At 42.4% G+C, this 22134-nt stretch overlaps 1 protein-coding gene and 1 non-coding gene across 2 annotated transcripts in view; both read left to right on the top strand.

Annotated features, from left to right (window-relative positions):
• Positions 1–304: 304 nt before the first annotated feature.
• LOC126248558 (set1/Ash2 histone methyltransferase complex subunit ASH2) overlaps positions 305–22134 on the top strand; it is a 186766-nt gene continuing 164936 nt past the window's right edge. Inside the window, exon 1 of the mRNA XM_049949646.1 lies at positions 305–447. Within this exon, the coding sequence (XP_049805603.1) occupies positions 428–447 (20 nt within the window). The 5' untranslated portion in view covers positions 305–427. The remainder of the gene's footprint in view (positions 448–22134) is intronic.
• Positions 8153–8227, top strand: Trnat-ugu (transfer RNA threonine (anticodon UGU)). The gene has a single exon. It is a non-coding gene; the product is annotated as a tRNA-Thr (tRNA).

Below are 22134 nucleotides of genomic sequence, written 5' to 3'. Positions count from 1 at the left end.
ACGCTAACGATACAGTTTAGTAAGATTATTGTATGTACCTCACAGGTTTCTTAGGAAACCTAAAAAAAGACAGATGATGTATCTTCTTCTTGTTGTTGCTGCAATCTATCGCCATATGCTACGCTCCCATTTGTAAAAGCCATTGTACAAACCAAAATAAACAACTACTATTCTCTTTCGCTTTCACGATCGCGTCGATCTCAACAGTTTAACGTACTGGTCGCTTGGCGCGCCGCTGGCGCAGTAGGCAACAAGATCGAGGCCAAGTGTCGCGTCTGATGTGGTATATTGTGGTGATACTTTGACTAGTACAATAACATCTTTGAGAAGTACATTTTTAGCGGGAGTGGATTACTTGTTTACTTCTGAATTTGAATACATGGGATAGTGAATTTGTGATCACGGAAATCCCAGAGGTGTCTGCGTAATGGGAGAAAGTGGTACAAAGTAAGCATAGAAAAGTTCTAATAGTTTGACTTCATTAAACTATTTTGTTGCTGTTAACAGCGGCACATTTATGGCTGATCCAAATCAGAAGCAGAAAGCTTTATGGTTGTAGACAGTAACACAGAGATTAGTATTATTTGTATGGACATGTGTAACGCATAGAATTCATTACGTAGGGTATACATGGTAGCTATTAAAGTGAGTTCGCTGTTTTGTTAGCCATCCCTTTATTTATATTGATTGTTTTTGATGTGCCAAGTGATTTCATTGGAGCTAAAGTGTGGAGTGTGTGGTTTGAACCATGAGGATTTTTTTTTTTTTTTGTGAATCACAAATCACGTGTTGATATATACTGCCGTAAAGGATGTTAAGATTGTAACCTGATTGCATGTTAGTCGCACCTAGCTGACGCTGTCAAGTTTTTCTGTTTTGTATCGTCTATTTTAATTGTTCATACAGAATAAACCCGTAGGAATTCAGATTTGGGGGGACTGATAGACCTACGTCTGTCAGTCCTGCTACTAGAGAAGCGCTCTTTCGGCTGATATCAGGCCCATAACAGCCCAGCTTCTCCATCACATTCTTTATTCATTCCGTAATGGAGCCTGTGCTATTCTTAATTTTCGTTAATGACACAGGCCCTTTAGATTCCCGGCGGGGTCAGGGATTTTCTCTGCCTCGTGATGGCTGGGTGTTGTGTGCTGTCCTTAGGTTAGTTAGGTTTAAGTAGTTCTAAGTTCTAGGGGACTTATGACCACAGCAGTTGAGTCCCATAGTGCTCAGAGCCAACCAACCAACACAGGCCCCATTGGTCTTACCTTGAAGTTTACAGATGATACAACTTTGTCAAAAGTGGAGAATGTAGTTCAGGCTGTTCAACAGGCTGAAGTCCTATTCAGTGAGGCGAAGACATAGTTTATCAAGAAGAAGATGAAAATTGGTGAGGTTCGAGGCCTCGTGTGTGTGTGTGTGTGTGTGTGTGTGTGTGTGTGTGTGTGTGTGTGTGTGTGTGTGCACCCTAGAACTGCAGAAACGCCTTAACAAATCTGTATTTGCAATTCGAATGTTAGCAAACATAGGTGACATAAAAATGAAAAAGCTTGCATACTTTGACTACTTTCATTCCATAATGTCATATGGTATAATATTTTGGGGTAACTCTTAAAGTCAAACAAAAGTTTTCAGAGTCCAAAAGCGTGTAATACGTATTATTTGTGGAGTAAACTCATGGACATCCTGTATAAACCTCTTCAAAGAACTGGGTATACTAACTACTGCCTGTCAGTATATTTACTCCTTAATGAAATTTGTCCTAAATAATATATCTTTTTTTCCAACAAACAGCTCAGTTCATACACACAATACCAGGAACAAAAATGATCTGCACAAGGACTTAAAAGCACTTACTTTAGTTCAAAAAGGGGTCCTCTACTCAGAAACACTCCATCTTCAATAATTTGCCAGCAAACATAAAAAATTTAGTTACAAATAAAGATCAGTTTAAAAGGAGTCTGAAAGACTTACTAGTGGCCAACTCCTACTCCATTGACGAATTTTTTAATAGAAACAAATGATGTATTTTATATATTCATACTATTAGTAGGCCCTATTGTTATTTCAGTTAAAAAAAAAAAAAGACATGTTCCACATCCATGAGGATCTCCTCAGCACGGATCTATGGAATGAAAAACTAATCTAATCTTATTTTTGAATTTGGTTGAGTTATTAATAACAAATTTCATAAGTGATTATATATATTCTGGAGGTACTTGGAATATCCCTAGTTCCTTAAATGAATGTCTACAAGGTGATTTTCGGTAGGCTCAAGGTGTTATGGTTACATGCTTTTGTGCAATGAATACGTTCACTTAATGATGGATTACCATAAAATATGAGACCATATGAATGCACTGAATTAAAATATAATAGGATAATTTACTGATAAGTTTATCACCAAAATTTGCAATAAACCTAATAGCATAAGTAGCTGGAACCAGACGTTTCAGCAAATCATCAGTGTGCTCTTCCAACTCAATTTCTCATCAATGCACACATGTGTAAATTCTGAATACTTTACCTTAGCAACAGATTTCTGTTCAAAGTCTATATCAGTTGTAATGCCATTTAGTGTACAGAACTTTAGATCTTGTGTTTTCTCAAAACTTTGTGCAAGATTCCATTTGCAGAGAACCACTCAATAGTTTTCTGAAAGACATTTACAGTTTGTGAGCTAATTCTTCTTTGTTGTGTGTGATTACTGTACTTGGATCATCAGCAAGAAGAAGTAGCGTTGCATCTACTTATCACAGAAATTTGTAATAAACCTAATAGCATAAGTAGCTGGAACCAGACGTTTCAGCAAATTATCAGTGTGTTTCTTCCAGCTCAATTCATGACTCAAGTCATTAAGAACAAGGGAGGGTCAATCCATACCAAGTGGTCCAGCACTGGTTGCTTGACCATCTCAGAAAAAAATTATATTTGCTTGCTGAATTTCCGGGTCGACAGAAGCGTCCGATCCCATGCGTCGGCTTTGACCTGTGACGTAAGGGTGTTGTCGTGTGTGACGTCATGACGGCGCGGAGTTTGGTTTGAGTGTGGCTGTCTCCAGTTCTGTTTCATCTTATTTTATTTACTTTTCTGATCTGTTCGTTCTGTCTCGTGAGATTTTTTTAAAATTTATAAACACTTATTACTTATTTTAATTATGTTTCCTCCAATTTCTGTTTTAGTTTATTATATTTATCTTTCTGATCTGTTCGTTCTATCACGTGAGATTTTTTTTTTAAAAAGACAAAAAACACTAATCAGCTACTGAAGCATCTTTATCTTCTATGGGTTGCAGGGGTTACGACCCCTGGGGAGGTGGGTGGGTATTCATGCATGGCTGTCTTCACTTACACGTTGTAACTATGCAAGGCGTCTAAATTTGTTTATATTTAGTTTGTCCCCCACCCAAAACACCCCATTTCCCGCGCGTGTCCCGTTAGTGTCATTAGGCTCCTTGTGGAAAGAGAGTGTGTGTGTGTGTGTGTGTGTGTGTGTTTTTTTTGTTTCCGCCATATTTGTGACGTCATGGGTCAAAGCAGACGGGCGGGATCGGACGCTTCCGTATTTCCGAATTCCCCAATGTTTAGTAGTCACAAAAATATTTTTTAAAAAATTTATTGTTTATTATTTTGAAATGGTGGCCATATTTGTTCCAGGCCGCATGAGTTTTTTCGTATTTGCAAGTATCTACATTTTTTACAATTATTCAGTAGTGGATTGCCCTAAGCCTTTCAGATAAAATGCATTTAGTTCAACACACTCTGAGCTACAAATTAACATCATTATCATTTAGCTGAATGTATTTTTAATAGTTCAAATCTATCAACCACAAATAAAAAAATCATAATTTTTGAACAGTAGTTTTCCAAAGAAAGATTAATGTCTCAAATTTAATAATTTTTCTGCTATTACGCTGTATAGTATAGTTACTTTTTATAGAGTATCAATGATGAGCAGCTGACACTTAAAAAAAATACACTATTTTAAAAATTGATTTTTTAATTTTTCCATTTTGTGGCCTGCAATATCTTTGGTGGAGGACCAGACAAAAATCTGAAAATTTCGCTGTTAATAGACGTTTATGATATCAAATTTCAATATAAATTTCAACTTTGAAATTCAATTTTAACTTATGAAAAAAAGATTACAAACACGAGTCAAAAATACGTTTTTTAACATCTGCGACATCTGGTAGGCTAATCAAATAAAGTATACCAATTGCATAATGTAACACACCACATTACACTACCTAATGATTATTTGTCAAAACAGTGCTGTGGTAATTGTTTCAGCAGGCTAACAATTGCTTCTGCATGCCTATACAAGTCTGATTGTCGTCTTCCCCCATACACCAATAGTTGTCTACTCACACTTATTTAGCTAGAAGTTCTTGAAGTGTGCAGTTGAAAAATGGTGTCTTAGTGTTTTGTTGGTGTTATTATTTATTAAGCATGTCATAAGTGTGTCTGGAGTGTATCCTAAAGACATTACTTTAATCGAAGATTACAGTGAAGAAGAAAGTGTTGTTTTACTTAAGAATCGGCCCAGAGGTCAAATCAACATTCAAGTACCATGAAATACTTTAAAAAATTTCATCACCTTTTTGGTCAGTCTTGCATGGTCCCTTTTGAGAAACATAAGAAACCCATAACAAAAGGTCTGCGAGAAATAACATTTGATCATTATTGTAAAAATAAAAGCCCTCTTGTCAATCGCATACCAGGAAAACCAGTGTGTCCACCATGTTATTCTAAAGTATTTGTAATTAACAAGAGAAAGGATACTGAAACCTCAGATACAGAATTTTGTGACTTATCAGCAACCATTAAAAAAGTAGATACAGCTTGTGAATTCCTGGGTATATTGCCTGCTAGTAAAATTAGAAAACTAAGTCTAGTTAAAAGACCAAGTGCCTTGAATACAAAAATTGAGAAGGTGGCAGCGACAGTCAAAAAGATTTGGAAATTTCATTTCAAAATACAATTTGTGCTCAAGCAGGTGGAAGTTCTAAAACTTCACCAACCGAATATGGTGATTTGATAGAAAAAATAAAAACTAAGTGCAGTACTTCAAACAAAGAGGATAAAATTAAGATAATCAGCTTACTGCCGAATTCTTGGAGTTGAGCAAAAGTTAGTGATTAATTTAATGAGTCAGAACGTCTTGTTAAGTTAACAAGGCAATTAGGCATAGTAAAAGAACAGGGAATTTTACCAGCATAACAAAAGAAAAGTGCATCTAATTTGGTAGATGAAAACACAATTAATAAAGTTATTAAGTATTATGACGATGACAGCCATTTGATGTCTGGCAAAAAAGACTGTGTTTCTGTGGAAGAAAATGGTTCTAAGATACAAAGACGAAAAATGTTATAATTTAAATGAACTCTTCACTGAACTTAAAAAAGAAAATCCTGACTTTAAAATTGGAAGGTCGAAGTTTTGCGAGTTGAGACGAAGATGGTGTATTGTTGTAGAGGCATCTGACACCCATAATGTATGTTTGTATCATCAGAACATAAAGTTGATGATAGAGGGGGCCCAATCTTGGAGTTGACTATAAAGACCTTTTTTGCATTATGGTATGCAATATTGACAGTTAAAATTGTATGATCAAGGGAAAATGTGAAGATTGTCCAGGAAAAACAAGCCTTACTTGACGTGTTTGAAGATTCTGAAGAAGACGATTTGATGCCTGACAATATAAAATACAAACAGTGGGTGACACAAGACAGAACTGAAATGGAGATGGTCATAAAGTCATGAGAAAAGTTTTTTGAAGTGTTGGTGGCTAACCTTGAAAATCTGAAAATGCATCATTTTATTGCAATAGCTCAAAGTAAGTTTTTGAAAGACAAAAAGCAAACCTTGGCAGCTGATGAATGCTTAGTTCTTTCTGACTTTTCGGAAAATTATTCCATTGTTGTTAAAGATGAAGTACAAGGGCACCACTGGCTAAGGCTAAACAAACAGGCCACAGTTCACCCATTTGTATTCTATAATAAAGATGAAGATAAACTAATGAGCCACAGCGTTTGTATCATAAGTGACTACCTTGAACACAACACTACAGCAGTGCACATTTTTCAATTAAAATTGACAAACTACATTAAACAGCAGCACCCTTCCATAAAAAAAACTGATTTACTTTTCGGACAGGACAGCAAGTCAATATAACAACAACAAAAATTTTATTAACATCTCCTTTCATAAAGAAAAACAAAATGGAAAAATTAAAAAAATCCATTTTTTAAAATAGAGTATTTTTTAAGTGTAAGCTGCTCACTCTATAAAAAGTAATTATACTATACAGTGTAATAGGAGAAATATTACTAAAGCTGAAAAATTAATCTTTCTCTGGTAAACTACTGTTCAAAACTGGTGTTTTTTTTATTTGTGGCTGATAACTTTGAACTATTAAAAATATATTGAACAATACATTCAGCTAAGTGATAATGATGATAATTTGTAGCTCAGAGTGTGTTGAACTAAATGCATTTTGAAACTTCCTGGCAGATTAAAACTGTGTGCCAGGCCGAGACTCGAACTTGGGACCTTGCCTTTCGTGGGCAAGTGCTCTACCAGCTGAGCTACCCAAGCACGACTCACGCCCCGTCCTCACAGCTTTACATCTGCCAATACCTCGCCTCCTACCTTCCAAACTTTACAGAAGCTCTCCTGCGAACCTTGCAGAACTAGCACTCCTTCATATCGGCGCTCACTCTGCTGCAGAGTGAAAATCTCATCTGGAAACATCCCCCAGGCTGTGGCTAAGCCATGTCTCCACAGTATCCTTTCTTTCAGGAGTGCTAGTTCTGCAAGGTTCGCAGGAGAGCTTCTGTAAAGTTTGGAAGGTAGGATGTGAGGTACTGGCAGATGTAAAGCTGTGAGGACGGGGTGAGAGTCTTGCTTGGGTAGCTCAGTTGGTAGAGCACTTCCCCGCGAAAGGCAATGGTCCCGAGTTCGAGTCTCGGCCTGGCACACAGTTTTAATCTGCCAGGAAGTTTCATATCAGCGCACACTCCGCTGCAGAAGGAAAATCTCATTATGTAAATGCATTTTATCTGAAAGGCTTAGGACAGTCCACTACTGAATAATTGTAAAAAATGTAGATGCTTGCAAATACGAAAAAACGCATGCAGCCTGGAACAAATATGGCCGCCATTTCAAAATAATAAACAATAAATTTTTTAAAAAAATATTTTTGTTACTACTAAACATTGGGGAAATCAGCCAGAATTTATAAAATTTTTCTGAGATGGTCAAGCAACCAATTACTTTTTTCTTGTACCACTTGGTATGGATTGACCCGGGACTCAAGACTGAACCCAGTTGGACACTGTTCTTGATACCTCCCCAATTAGGGGGCTCTGCTGATTTTTGCAGACTATCTGTACTTTTAATTTCAGCCTTCTGCTTTCTTCCAGTTAAATATGAATTAAACCTTTTGTGCACTATCCCACTCATATGGCAATACTTAACTATATATATGATGGCAGTATCTGTTCCTGAAAGAACAGTTACCGTGGATGACCATGCAGCTTTGCTAGAAATGAAATGATAATGAAATGGACACCCTAGCTGCAAACAGGCGTTGATGTACTTCATTGGGGACATATTGAAAATGTGTGCCCCGACCGGGACTCGAACCCGGGATCTGCTTACATGGCAGACGCTCTATCCATCTGAGCCACCGCGGGCACAGAGGATAGCGCGTCTACAGGGACTTATCCCTTGCACGCTCCCCGCGAGATCCACATTCCCAACATGTTCACAACACTACATTCGTAGTGCGCCTAATAGATGTTTGCCCATCATACTCATTACTCGTGGCAGATTAATCTACCAAGTCCCGTATGAGTTAGGGCATAGCGTGTGCGTTCGCACAAGGAGGTCAATGGCCGGGAAGCCATATTTTAACTATATATATGATGGTAGTATCTGTTCCCGAAAGAACAGTTACCGTGGATGACCATGCAGCTTTGCTAGAAATGAAATGATAATGAAATGGACACCCTGCAGGGACTTATCCCTTGCCACGAGTAATGAGTATGATGGGCAAACATCTATTAGGCGCACTACGAATGTAGTGTTGTGAACATGTTGGGAATGTGGATCTCGCGGGGAGCGTGCCCTGCAGATGCACTATCCTCTGTGCCCGCGGTGGCTCAGATGGATAGAGCGTCTGCCATGTAAGCAGGAGATCCCGGGTTCGAGTCCCGGTCGGGGCACACATTTTCAACATGTCCCCAATGAAGTACATCAACGCCTGTTTGCAGCTAGGGTGTCCATTTCATTATCATTGCAATACTTAACCTTATCTAGAAGAATTTCATGACCCACGTAGTCAAAAGCTTTTGAGAGACCACAAAATATCCCAATGGGTGATGTTTGATTATTCAAAGCATTTAATATTTGATCACTGTAAGCATTTTCTGGTGAAAAGGCTGTATGAGAATCAAATTGATATTTTGTAAGTACTTCGTTCTCACGAATATTGCCATTGCAGGTCAGGCATGCACATGTTCGTAGTTCCCTGCTCATCAGAATTACCGTCTCCTTTTCTCACCCACAGTGTTTCATCTCCCGCATCGGCTGCTCAGGTGAGGGCCTACAATTGCAGTTCCTGTCCGATCCCGTCTTCTTGGCATGTACCGAGGCCATTAAGTGGTTTACACCGATGGCTGATGGTCACGTCGGCTTTGCGTATGTCCGTGGAGGACGTATTGAACGGCATTGCTTGCCTGATGGCTGCAGTGTTTTCACTGTAGAGGTGATGGCTATATCTTGTGCTCTTGAGCACATCCGTTCATGCCCTGGGTAGTAGTTTTTTCTGTGTACTGACTCCTTGAGCAGCCTACAAGCTATTGACCAGTACAACCCTCGTCATCCTTTGGTAGCGACTATCCAGGAGTCCATCTGTGCCCTGGAATGGTCTGGTCATGCAGTGGTGTATGTGTGGACCCCAGGACACGTGGGAATCCCAGGCACTGAACTTGCTGACAGGCTGGCCAAACAGGCTATGCGGAAACCGCTTACGGAGATCGGCCTCTCTGCAACTGACCTGCGTTCAGTATGATGCCGCAAGGTTTTGTGGCTTTGTTAGACGGAATGGCATAACCTCAGTACGCACAACAAACTGCGTTAAATTAAGGAGACTAAGATTGTGTGGAGGACCTCCATGCGGACCTCTTTCAGGGACTCAGTGGTTCTCTGTTGGCTGTGCATTGGCCATGCTTGGGTGACACATGGCTACCTCCTGCCCCATGAAGACCCACCTCAGTGTCGGTGCGGCGCCCAGCTGACAGTGGTCTATATCTTGGTGAGCTGTCCTTTGGCTGCCCTGTGATGGACCCTTCAGTTTCCAGGCTTGTTGCCATTAATGTTAGCTGACAGTGCCTTATTGGCTAATTTAGTTTTATATGTGACGGTGGATTTCATCACTCTATACAAGTTTTTGCGCATGTCATTTGTTCCTTTGTGTTCTCCACTCTAATGCTTTTAGGCTGGATGTTTTAATGTGTCACAGAGTGGCTGGCTTTTCCTTTTTATTCTCGTGGTCAGCCAGCCCCGGTCATCTGCTCTCTTTTTATTTTTCCTTTTACCTGTTTCTTGCTTCTCTGTGTGGTTTTCTTTTCCTGTTTTGTCCATAGTAGTGTTGGTTGTCCTCCTGCCATTCTGGTTCTTCCATTCTCCTGTTATTGTGCTGTACGTCTCCTTTCTTTTCTTGTATCCCTTGTGTAATTATTTTACTGGGAACAAGGGACTGATGACCTTACAGTTTGTCCCCCCCCCCAATCCAACCAAGATATTTTTATCCCTTTAGTAAGTCATGGCTTTTCAGATACTTTCTTACAATTATGTTCATTGTTTTCTTAGGAAGACTGTTGTCAGATATATTCACAAAGATATCATGAAATAGATTAACTTTTATATTAGCACCAGGTTACCCTGTACATCCCATCCCCTTTTAACTGTTGCATGCTTTCTCACGAATTTGCTATTTTTACACCATTAATTGAATGCACTATTTTGGTGGACAGTTTTGCATTACTATGTGAAGATTCGTCATATTCTGCAACTAGCTGTGCATCATGATTAGACAGACCATTCTTAACAGGAATAGTTTTTGTTCGATTAAATTTATCATGGTCTCTAAAAACATTATCTATCAGTGTGCTGTTTTCCTTACTATCTGAGTAGGAAAATCAATAACTGACATTAAATTGAAAGAACCAAGTAATACTTCAAGGTCAAGCTCTCTAACAGACACTTTCAGAAACTCTGCACCAAAATCCTCGCAAACAATAATTTGCTTTCCTCTGTCTGACAGATAGTATAACAAAGAATCCAAGTTTTTCAAAAATAGCTGAAAATTTCCCAATGGGGCCCTGTACACAGCTACCATTATTTAGTTTATGCTGACACGCACACGCTTGTGTAAGTTGCTCTACTCCAAAATTTTTAGTGTCTAAATTTTTCATGCTCTAATAAATTTTAACATATATTGCAACTTCTCTCTCCATGTAGTGTGTTTGCTTGCTTGTGCTGAAGGCTTTTGTCCTTTTCCTTATCTGTGACTATATGATGTTCAGACAGGCTTAGTGCCATCTATTCCACCCTCAGTTACTAAATCTTCTAAACAAACAAGAAGCTTGTCTACTTTACTTTTTAATCCCCTGATTTTCTGATAAAATATACTAACATTATTTTTCACTGTGTTTTTATGGGAATCTTATGACGTACTAACATTATTTTCACTTTTATGAGAATGTTGCAATATTTTAATTACTGTAGTACCTGCCTGTCTGTAAGTATAGCAAAAGAGCACCCATTGTGCAATATAGAGGAATACTTTTCTGGTGATGTAACAGTGTCTCTTGCCGAGTTGCAACTCGGTGCCAATGAAAACAGGAGCAACTCTGCTGTTTTACTACACTGTTCTCTCATGTTGATTGTCTTATTACTGTTGAGTATATTTTAATGTAGTTCTTAACTTTGTTTTATAGTATCCACTATGGTATAATTTAAACTGCAATGTTGGTTGGTGAAATGATGTAGGATTGGTAATAACTTGATAATAATGGTAATAAGGTAACAGTATGTACGTATGAAAAAACTGAGTCTGCATCTCTCAGTAATGAGGGAGGTTTATTAGAGGTTCCGATGACATTTTAAGAGCAGATTTGCCTGTAACAAGCATTGTATTTGCAAAGTACATTGTTCAGTGACGTGTGTTGAAATAATTACCAACACCTGGTATTTATCTCTTCATCTTCCTGTAAAATTTTGACCCTGCACACTTCCCTCTAGCACAAAATTGGTGACCCCTTGATGTCTCAGAATGTGTCCTATCAACTGATCCCTTCCTTTAGTCAGGTTGTGCCACAGATTTCGTTTCTCCCCAGTTCTATTCAGCACCTTCTCACCGATTTCATGATCTACCCACTAATTCCGAGAATTCTTCCATAGCACCACATTTCAAAAGTTTCTATTGTACTCTTGTCTGAACTGTTTATCACATGCATTTTGTGTCCATACATGTCTACACTCCAGACACACACCTTCAGAAAAGACTTCTTAACACTGAAATCTATATTTGATTTCAACAAATATCTGTTCTTCATAAATGCTATCCTTGCCATGGCCAGTCTAGATTTTATATCCTCTCTACCTCGGCCATCATAAGTTATTTTACTGCCAAATTAGCAAAACTCATCTACTTTTATTAGTGTATAGTTTCCTAATTTAATTTCCTCACCATCACCTGAATTTATTCAACTACATTCCATAGACCTATCTTTGATTTGCTTCTGTTGACATTCATCATATATTCTCATTTCGCCGGCCGCGGTGGTCTCGCGGTTCTAGGCGCGCTGTCCGGAACCGTGCGACTGCTATGGTCGCAGGTTCGAATCCTGCCTCGGGCATGGATGTTTGTGATGTCCTTAGGTTAGTTAGGTTTAAGTAGTTCTAAGTTCTAGGGGACTAATGACCACAGCAGTTGAGTCCCATAGTGCTCAGAGCCATTTGAACCATTTTTATTCTCATTTCAAGACACATTCCATGCAGTTGCTCTTTCAAGCCCATTGCTGCTGTCTCCTGAGAGTTTTAAAATTTCATTGACAAACCTCAAAGTCTTTATTTCTTCTCTCTAAACTTTAATTCCCTTCTTCTAATTTGTCTTTGGTTTCCATGACTGCCTGCTCAATGAACAGACTAATACTGGGGATACACTGCAACCCTGTCTCACTCCCTTCTCAACCACTGCTTACCTTTAGTGCCCCATGACTCTTATAATTGCCGTCTGGTTTCTGTCAAAGCTGCATATAACCTTCTGCTCCCTTAATTCTATTGCTGCGACCTTCAGAATTTAAAGAGTATATTCCTATTGACATTGTCAAAAGCTATCTTCTATGATAAGTAATGGGGAAATATTGCCTTGTATGTTCCTGCATTTTTTTGGAATCCAAATCGATGTCCCCCAAGATCTGCTTCTACCAGTTTCTACATTCATCTTTAAATAATGTTTGTTAGTGTTGTGCAACAATGGCTTATTAAGCTGATAGTTGGGTAATAGTCACAGCTGTCAGCATGTGCTTCATTGGAATTGGAATTATTACATTCTTCTTGTAGTCTGATGGTATTTCACTGTCTCATATGTCGTGCACAGCAGGTGGAATAGTGTTGTCAGTGCTAGCTCACCCAAGGATACCAGTAATTCTGACTGAATGTTGTCTACTGCAGGGGCTTTCTTTTGACTTCGATTTTTCTGTGCTCTGTCAAATGTTTCTTGCAGTGTCATTTCTCCTATCTGATGTTCATCTAAATTGTCTTCCCTTTCTATAATATTGCCTACAAGTTCGTCTCTCCTGTGTAGACTCCCTGTATACCCTTTCGACCTTTCAGCTTTCTATTCCTTGCTTAGTACTGGTTTTCTGTCTGAGCTATAGAGATTTACAGCTGCATCTCTTTCCTCTAATGGACCCTTTAATTTTCTTATAGGTAATATGTCATTCCAGTAGTTACATATGTTTCTATATTCTTTCAGTTGCTCATTTTGTGGACATTTGTTTCTTTTTTGCCTGCTTCAGTTGCCACATTTTTGTATTTTCTCCTTCCATCAATGAAATTCAGTATCTCCTAGGCCTTGTCTTTTTACCTATTTGATCCTCTGCTGCCTAAATTACTTCATCTCTCAAAGGAACCCATTCGTCTTGTACTTATTCCTTTCCTGTGTTTGTCAGTTGTTACCTAAGGCTCCCTCTGAAACTCTGAACCACCTCTTGTTCCTTCAATTTATCCAGGACCCAGCTCTTTAATTTCCTACCTTTTTTGCAATTTATTCGGTTTTAATGCACAATTCATAACCAATAAATTGTGGTCAGAGACCATGTGTGCCCCTCGACTTGTCTTACAGTTTAAAATCTCATGTTGAAATGTCTTACCATTATTTATTCAGTCTGGAACCTTTGTGTGTTTCCAGGTCTGTTCCACATATAAAACGTTTTTTCATGATTCTTTAAGTGTTACCAATTATCCACTGTGCAGAACTCTACTGATCTTCGGCCTGACATGGCTGCTTGTCCTGTTCCAGAGGTTGCCCCTCAGTCTGCAAGATCCGGGTGGTCGCAGAGGGTGGGCTTACTGGTAGTTGGGAGCTTCAACGTCAGGCGCGTAATGGGGCCCCTTAGGGAAATGGCAGCAAGAGAGAGGAAGAAAACCAATGTGCACTCCGTGTGCATACCGGGGGGAGTCATTCCAGATGTGGAAAGGGTCCTTCCGGATGCCATGAAGGGTACAGGGTGCACCCATCTACAGGTGGTCGCTCATGTCGGCACCAATGATGTGTGTCGCTATGGATCGGAGGAAATCCTCTCTGGCTTCCGGCGGCTATCTGATTTGGTGAAGACTGCCAGTCTCGCTAGCGGGATGAAAGCAGAGCTCACCATCTGCAGCATTGTCGACAGGACTGACTGCGGACCTTTGGTACAGAGCCGAGTGGAGGGTCTGAATCAGAGGCTGAGATGGTTCTGCGACCGTGTGGGCTGCAGATTCCTCGACTTGCGCCATAGGGTGGTGGGGTTTCGGGTTCCGCTGGATAGGTCAGGAGTCAACTACACGCAACAAGCGGCTACACGGGTAGCAGGGGTTGTGTGGCGTGGGCTGGGCGGTTTTTTAGGTTAGATGGCCTTGGGCAAGTACAGAAAGGGCAACAGCCTCAACGGGTGCGGGGCAAAGTCAGGACATGCGGGGACCAAGCAGCAATCGGTATTGTAATTGTCAACTGTCGAAGCTGCGTTGGTAAAGTACCAGAACTTCAAGCGCTGATAGAAAGCACCGAAGCTGAAATCGTTATAGGTACAGAAAGCTGGCTTAAGCCAGAGATAAATTCTGCCGAAATTTTTACAAAGGTACAGACGGTGTTTAGGAAGGATAGATTGCATGCAACCGGTGGTGGAGTGTTCGTCGCTGTTAGTAGTAGTTTATCCTGTAGTGAAGTAGAAGTGGATAGTTCCTGTGAATTATTATGGGTGGAGGTTACACTCAACAACCGAGCTAGGTTAATAATTGGCTCATTTTACCGACCTCCCGACTCAGCAGCATTAGTGGCAGAACTAAAATTTGGAATACATTTCACATAAATTTTCTCAGCATTTTATTGCTTTAGGTGGAGATTTCAATTTACCAGATATAGACTGGGACACTCAGATGTTTAGGACGGGTGGTAGGGACAGAGCATCGAGTGACATTATAGTGAGTGCACTATCCGAAAGTTACCTCGAGCAATTAAACAGAGAACCGACTCGTGGAGATAACATCTTGGACCTACTGATAATAAACAGACCCGAACTTTTCGACTCTGTATGTGCAGAACAGGGAATCAGTGATCATAAGGCCATTGCAGCATCCCTGAATATGGAAGTTAATAGGAATATAAAAAAAGGGAGGAAGGTTTATCTGTTTAGCAAGAGTAATAGAAGGCAGATTTCAGACTACCTAACAGATCAAAACAGAAAATTTCTGTTCCGACACTGTCAATGTTGAGTGTTTATGGAAAAAGTTCAAGGCAATCGTAAAATGCATTTTAGACAGGTACGTGCCGAGGAAAACTGTGAGGGACGGGAAAAACCCACCGTGGTACAACAACAAAGTTGGGAAACTACTGCGAAAGCAGAGAGAGCTTCACTCCAAGTTTAAACACAGCCAAAACCTCTCAGACAAACAGAAGCTAAATGATGTGAAAGTTAGTGTAAGGAGGGCTATGCGTGAAGCGTTCAGTGAATTCGAAAGTAAAATTCTATGTACCGACTTGACAGAAAATCCTAGTAAGTTCTGGTCTTACCTTAAATCAGTAAGTGGATCGAAACAGCATATCCAGACACTCAGGGATGATGATGGCATTGAAACAGAGGATGACACGCGTAAAGCTGAAATACTAAACACCTTTTTCCAAAGCTGTTTCACAGAGGAAGACTGCACTGCAGTTCCTTCTCTAAATCCTCACACAAACGAAAATATGGCTGACATCGAAATAAGTGTCCAAGGAATAGAAAAGCAATTGGAATCACTCAACAGAGGACAGTCCACTGGACCTGACGGGATACCAATTCGACTCTACACAGAGTACGCGAAAGAACTTGCCCCCCTTCTAACAACCGTGTACCGCAAGTCTCTAGAGGAACTGAAGGTTCCAAATGATTGGAAAAGAGCACAGGTAGTCCCAGTCTTCAAGAAGGGTCGTTGAGCAGATGCGCAAAACTATAGACCTATATCTCTGACGTCGATCTGTTGTAGAGTTTTAGAACATGTTTTTTGCTCGAGTATCATGTCGTTTTTGGATTCCGGAAACAGCGATGGTGTGAGACCCAACACGCTTTATTTGTTCATGAGACCCAGAAAATATTAGATACAGGCTCCCAGGTAGATGCTATTTTTCTTGACTTCCGGAAGGCGTTCGATACAGTTCCGCACTGTCGCCTGATAAACAAAGTAAGAGCCTACGGAATATCAGACCAACTGTGTGGCTGGATTGAAGAGTTTTTAGCAAACAGAACACAGCATGTTGTTATCAATGGAGAGACGTCTACAGACGTTAAGGTAACCTCTGGCGTGCCACAGGGGAGTGTTATGGGACCATTGCTTTTCACAATATATATAAATGACCCAGTAGATAGTGTCGGAAGTTGCATGCGGCTTTTCACGGATGATGCTGTAGTATACAGAGAAGTTGCAGCATTAGAAAATTGTAGCGAAATGCAGGAAGATCTGCAGCGAATAGGCACTTGGTGCAGGGAGTGGCAACTGTCCCTTAACATAGACAAATGTAATGTATTGCGAATACATAGAAAGAAGGAACCTTTATTGTATGATTATATGATAGTGGAGCAAACACTGGTAGCAGTTACTTCTGTAAAATATCTGGGAGTATGCGTGCGGAACGATTTGAAGTGGAATGATCATATAAAATTAATTGTTGGTAAGGCGGGTACCAGGTTGAGATTCATTGAGAGAGTGCTTAAAAAATGTAGTCCATCAACAAAGGAGGTGGCTTACAAAACACTTGTTCGACCTATACTTGAGTATTGCTCATCAGTGTGGGATCCATACCAGATCGGGTTGACGGAGGAGATAGAGTAGATCCAAAGAAGAGCGGCGCGTTTCGTCACAGGGTTATTTGGTAACCGTGATAGCATTACGGAGATGTTTAATAAACTCAAGTGGCAGACTCTGCAAGAGAGGTGCTCTGCATCGCGGTGTAGCTTGCTCGCCAGGTTTTCGAGAGGGTGCGTTTCTGTATGAGGTATCGAATATATTGCTTCCCCCTACTTATACCTCCCGAGGAGATCACGAATGTAAAATTAGAGAGATTAGAGCGCACATGGAGGCTTTCAGAGAGTCGTTCTTCCCGCGAACCATACGCGACTGGAACAGGAAAGGGAGGTAATGACAGTGGCACGTAAAGTGCCCTCCGCCAAACACCGTTGGGTGGCTTGCGGAGTATAAATGTAGATGTAGATGTACCAGGGAACTTCATCTTTCGTTCCTTTCCCCCTGTACAAATCCACCTACTGTTTTTCTTTTCTTCGTCTTCCTTCTATCGAATTCCAGTTCCCTAACACAATTAAATTTTCTTCTCCCTTAATTAATACAACAAATTCTTTTATGTCATCATACATTATTTCAATCTCATAATCGTGTGTGCAGCTAGTTGTCATATAAACTTGTACTACTGTGGTGGGTGTTGGCATTATGTCTATCTTGGCTGCAGTAATCCATTTGCTATGCTGTTTGTGGTAGCACCTGCATTCGTATTTATTTACTCATTGTTAGACGAACTCTCGCATTAGCCCTATTCAGATTACAGCTGTCACCTTTTATAATCCAGGGGAGCAGCAATTTATTTATTGATCCTTTTGTATGCTTTGTTCAGAGTTTAATTCCTAAATTCCATTTGTGTTTCTTATATGAGGTTACTGCGAAGTGTAGATTCAGGCAGTCTGTAGCACAGTCATCATTTCTTTTGGACGGCCAGCTGTACAGCTCAGTAAGGTACCAGTTTGCATTGGTTACACTTCCAAAGGGTAGCGGTTTGCATATTTACTTTTCTCTGTGTGGTTTTATGGTTTACTTCTTAAGTTAGTCGTGCTGGGATGGAAAAGATACGTGCATGCTGTAAACGGACACAGGAGCAGCTGGTTGCAGTTCGTGAACAGCTGGGGCACTTCTGGTTGCAGTCAGCCATTTTCAGGCTGCTGCCTCGGTTTGTAATGGTGGCAGAGAATCTGGTTAGCTACATGAGATACCTCAGTTGTCACTTATTTTGCCCAAAGGCTCTGCTGATGAGGTATCTTACGGTGTACCCGAAGCAAGGGACCTGCCCTCATTGCTGGGTGAGTGACAGGTGCTGATGCATTGGCATCGCATGAGGCCGACAGTCAGTGTGCAGGCTGGCCATTAAGCCTTGCCCATTGACCCTGTGAGAGGATGGGTGGGCACTCCTTCAGCAGGGCCCGAGCGAGCACATGGGGTGGAGGGATTTTCTAGTTATTGTGAGCTCCATTGTTAGGCGCATTATGGAGCCCCTTAAGGAAATAGTGTTCAGGACCGGAACAAAAACCAGTGTACACTCAATATGTCTGTGGGGAGGACCATAACTGAGATGTGGAGAAGGTTATGCGTGCGGCTATGAAGTGTGCTGGGTGCAGTCATTTGCAAGTTGTGTGGCTCACATTGGCACCAATGATGCTTATCACTTGATTTCTGAGGCCGTACTGAGTTCATATTGCGGGGAGGGGGGTCAGTGAAAGCAGAGCTCGTAATTCACAGCACTGGAGTTCATCAGCATCCTTTGGTTTGGTGCCAAGTGGAGGGTCTCAATCAAAGACTGTGTAAGAAAATAAAAAGCCTACAGCCATCCTTATGATCTTATTTACTGTGTAGCTACCAGTTTCGGCGCTAAAATGTGCAGTTGTTAGGTCTTAGTTGACGAGTTGGCAGTTGATGGTTGGAGTGCTGACGCGACAGTTATGGATAGTGTGTGTAAACTAGTGAAGTTGGCCACTGATGCAGCGTATATATAGATCGTGACAACACATTCATCAACTAAGTCCTGAAGATGGCACATTGAAGTGCCAAAACCGGTAGCTACACAGTAAATGAGGTCATATGGATGCCCCCCCCCCCCCTCCCCTCAGGCGCCCACAGTCCCTTTTGTGGGTACATGTGTGGCGCACATGTGGCCCCAAGCTATTGCAGTCTCCTTCCTTTTTCCAGACTGCATTAGTGTCCCTGTTCTTCTCCCTCCCTGCCCTTGCTCCTTTCTCCCTGCCCCCTCTTTTCCCTCTTGGTGGACATCTTTATATCAACCTGACTATCCTCCTGGCTTTGTATTGGTATGTGCTGTTGTTTAATTTGCTGTTTCCATCTCCTTTTAGGCATTTTTGGTCCCCTTGGGGTTCGACCTCCATTTCCAACGTTTTCCATTTGGGGATGAACTCCCAACCTAATTTCCATGGTGCAGGCTCCTCTCCCCCCCCCCCCCCCTCCCCCACCTTCATCCTAGGTCACCAGCACAGTAGCCAGTCCATGTGGTGGGTCTGTTAAGTACCCACTTGGCTGAGCCCCCTGACAACACAGGGATCACACTGGTAGTACCTGAGCTGTTATGCCTCATGGATGCCAAGGAGTCAGTGCTCATAACTTTGGGGCATCAGAACTCCCGGCAGTGGCCCTTGCTGTGCCTGGGTGGCACCCACCGGGTGAGCCCCTGGTCAGAGTGGGTGGTACTAGGATGGACATTTTACACATGAAGTGACAAAAGCTTCATCATCCTGGCCATTTTGTGGCCATCTATAAGAGTGATAGAAGACATGACACTCCTTCTAATCCTTCAGCCTTCCCCTACCTGGCCACCCCTGGGAAGAGGGTCGAGCTTGCTGGCTTGCGTTGAAACATTTCACTTGGTACCTGGTTTGTATCAGAACAAATGGTGAAAGTTTTGCCACCACAAAGCCTTTGTTTTTCATGGAGATGATTGAAGATAAGTATGGTGAAGTGGAATACGTGAGTAAAATGTGGTCCAGTTCTTTTCTCATAAAGACCTCTTTTTTGCGAGGCCCTAAAAACAGTTGCACCGATACAGGTGCCTTTATCCTGGTCTTCGAGGGGGGATACCCTCCCAGAGAAGGTGTAGGTGATGGTGTATCGGTGTGATGTGAAACCTTACATTCCACCATCCATGAGATGCTTTAAGTGCTTACTGTTTGGCCACATGTCTTCACGCTGCACCAATGATCCCCTCTGCAGTGACTGTGGGTGCTCCCTCCACGAGGGGAGTGCCTGTGCTCCCCTGCCAGTGTGTGTAAATTGTAATGCGCAACATTCTCCACGCTCGCCAGCATGCCCGGAGTATGTGAAAGAACGATGGAGTCAAGAGTACAAGACCTTAGATCGACTTACCTACACTGAGGCTTGTCGAAAGTATGACTGGCTCCATCCCGTGCCTGTAACTTCTACTTTTGCTTCAGTTACATCTGTTCCCCCTCCTACCCCTTCCTCTTCCCAGCCCCGCCCCATTCGCACCACACCTTCCACCTAACCCTCACTCCCCCACTCCCCCTCCCCCTCCACATCAGTCCTCATACCCACCCCTTTGGGTCCTGCTCCCCCTCCCCCACTGGAGACGCGCTCCCCTTCTTCAGCAGCCGCCGGAACTGGAGCTCCCTCCCAGGACTCCTCTTCCTGGCACCCCCCTGAAAGGTGATACGCAGCTCCACATCGGCTGCGCGATCCACGGCCGGTGGACACCAAGATTTCCAGGTGTAATTATTCATTGCCCGACCTCACTGCAGTCTGCCCTTCTCTTTCTTCACAAGAGAAGAAGCAGAAACACAAGAACAAGGGCAGGGCCCCTCCGGTACCCCTGAGGTACCGCCTTCTCCTCCTCCAGCCAAAGAACCAACCAAGTCTGACCCCACCTATTTGGACATTACCCCATCCTTATCGGTGACAGATGGCGACTTGGCGGCATGACTGGCTCCAGTCCGTTTGCTTCCCATTTGGGCTCCAGCTTGAGAATCCTCCAGTGGAAATGTAATGGCTATTTGTGTCACCTCCCGGAGTTGCAGCCCCTTCTTTCCTCCTACTCTGCTGCTTGCAGTGCTCTCCAGAAGACCCATTTTGTGAATTCGTACTCACCCACCCTTCGTGGGTTCCATGTTTTCTGTTGAAACCAAATTGGCCCTTTGCTGGCTTCTGGTGGTGTTTGCTCCTTGGTCTGCAAGGACATTGTTAGTAAATGGGTTCCCCTCCATACCACTCTGGAAGCAATTGCTGTCAGGACCCATCTGGGTACTCCAATCACAATCTGTAATCTCTACCTCCTGCCTGACAGGCTGCCCACGTCCCTTGCCCTAACCACCCTTCTTCATCAACTCCCTTCTCCTTTCCTGCTTCTAGGGGACTTTAATGCCCACAACCCTCTTTGGGGTAGTCACACGACTACTGCCCAGGGCAGGACTGTTGAAGCTATTCTGGCAGGGCTGTCTCCTAAACACCGGTGCTCCCACACACTTCATTGTGGCACACGGCACTTTCTCTGCCATTGACCTCTCCATCTCCATCCCCAGCCTTCTTCCCTCCATGCAGTGGGGTGTCCACGATGACTTATGTGACAGCGATCATTACCCGATTGTTTTGACCTGCCTTCAGTATATCTCGCTCCGTCACCCTCCCAGGTGGGCCTTCTCCTCTACCACCATCCCCCCCCTGTACTACCACACAGTAGTATTGACGAGTCTACACAGATTTTGACGGCCGCCATTCTTTCCGCATCTGTTTCAGCCATTCCTTCTTCCATGGGTTCACTCCATCAGAAGATGGTCCCTTTGTGGATTCTGGGAATTGCTGTGGCCATAAAAGACTGCCGCCGTGCTCTTCAACACTTCAAGCGGTACCCTTCTACTGCTCTCCTTCTGGTCTTTAAACGATTCCGTGCTCCCGGGCCCGTTACCTAATCATATTTCAGAAACGGATTTGCTGGGAATGATATGTGGCTGCCATAGGACTGCACACCCCGTCTTCCCAAGTCTGGGCGGATCTCAGGCAAATTTCTGTACATGGTGTTGTCCTTACCCATCCGGACTTTGTCGCAGAGCATTTTGCTCAACACTTTGCCCAAGCCTCTGCATCGACTCAGTACCTGCCCACGTTCGTCGCTCAGAGCGACTGCCTTTGTCTTTCATTTCTCGCTGCTTGGAACCTTATAATGCCCCATTTAGCAAGTGGGAATTTGCCAGCGCCCTTGCCCTTTGTCCCGACACGGCTCTGGGACCAGATTGGATACATAACTAAATGCTCCCACACTTATTGGTGGCTGGCCAATGTCGTATACTCACCCTTTTCAACTGTCTGTGGAGTGAGGGGGGTCTTTCCTATCCAGTGGCAGGAAAGCATTGTTATTCCAGTGTTGAAGCTTGGGAAGCCACGTCCTCAGTTGGCTAGCTACCATCCAATTAGCCTTACCAGCACCCTCTGCGAGCTCCTTGAGTCGGCGGCTGTTTCAGATCCTTGAATCCAGCAACCTTTTGTCATCGACTCAAGGTGGTTTTCACTGTGGCCGCCCTACGGCGGATAA

Source organism: Schistocerca nitens, chromosome 3 (genome assembly GCF_023898315.1).
Source record: "Schistocerca nitens isolate TAMUIC-IGC-003100 chromosome 3, iqSchNite1.1, whole genome shotgun sequence".
NCBI classification, from domain to species: domain Eukaryota; kingdom Metazoa; phylum Arthropoda; class Insecta; order Orthoptera; family Acrididae; genus Schistocerca; species Schistocerca nitens.
This window is presented reverse-complemented; position numbering and strand designations above follow the sequence as displayed.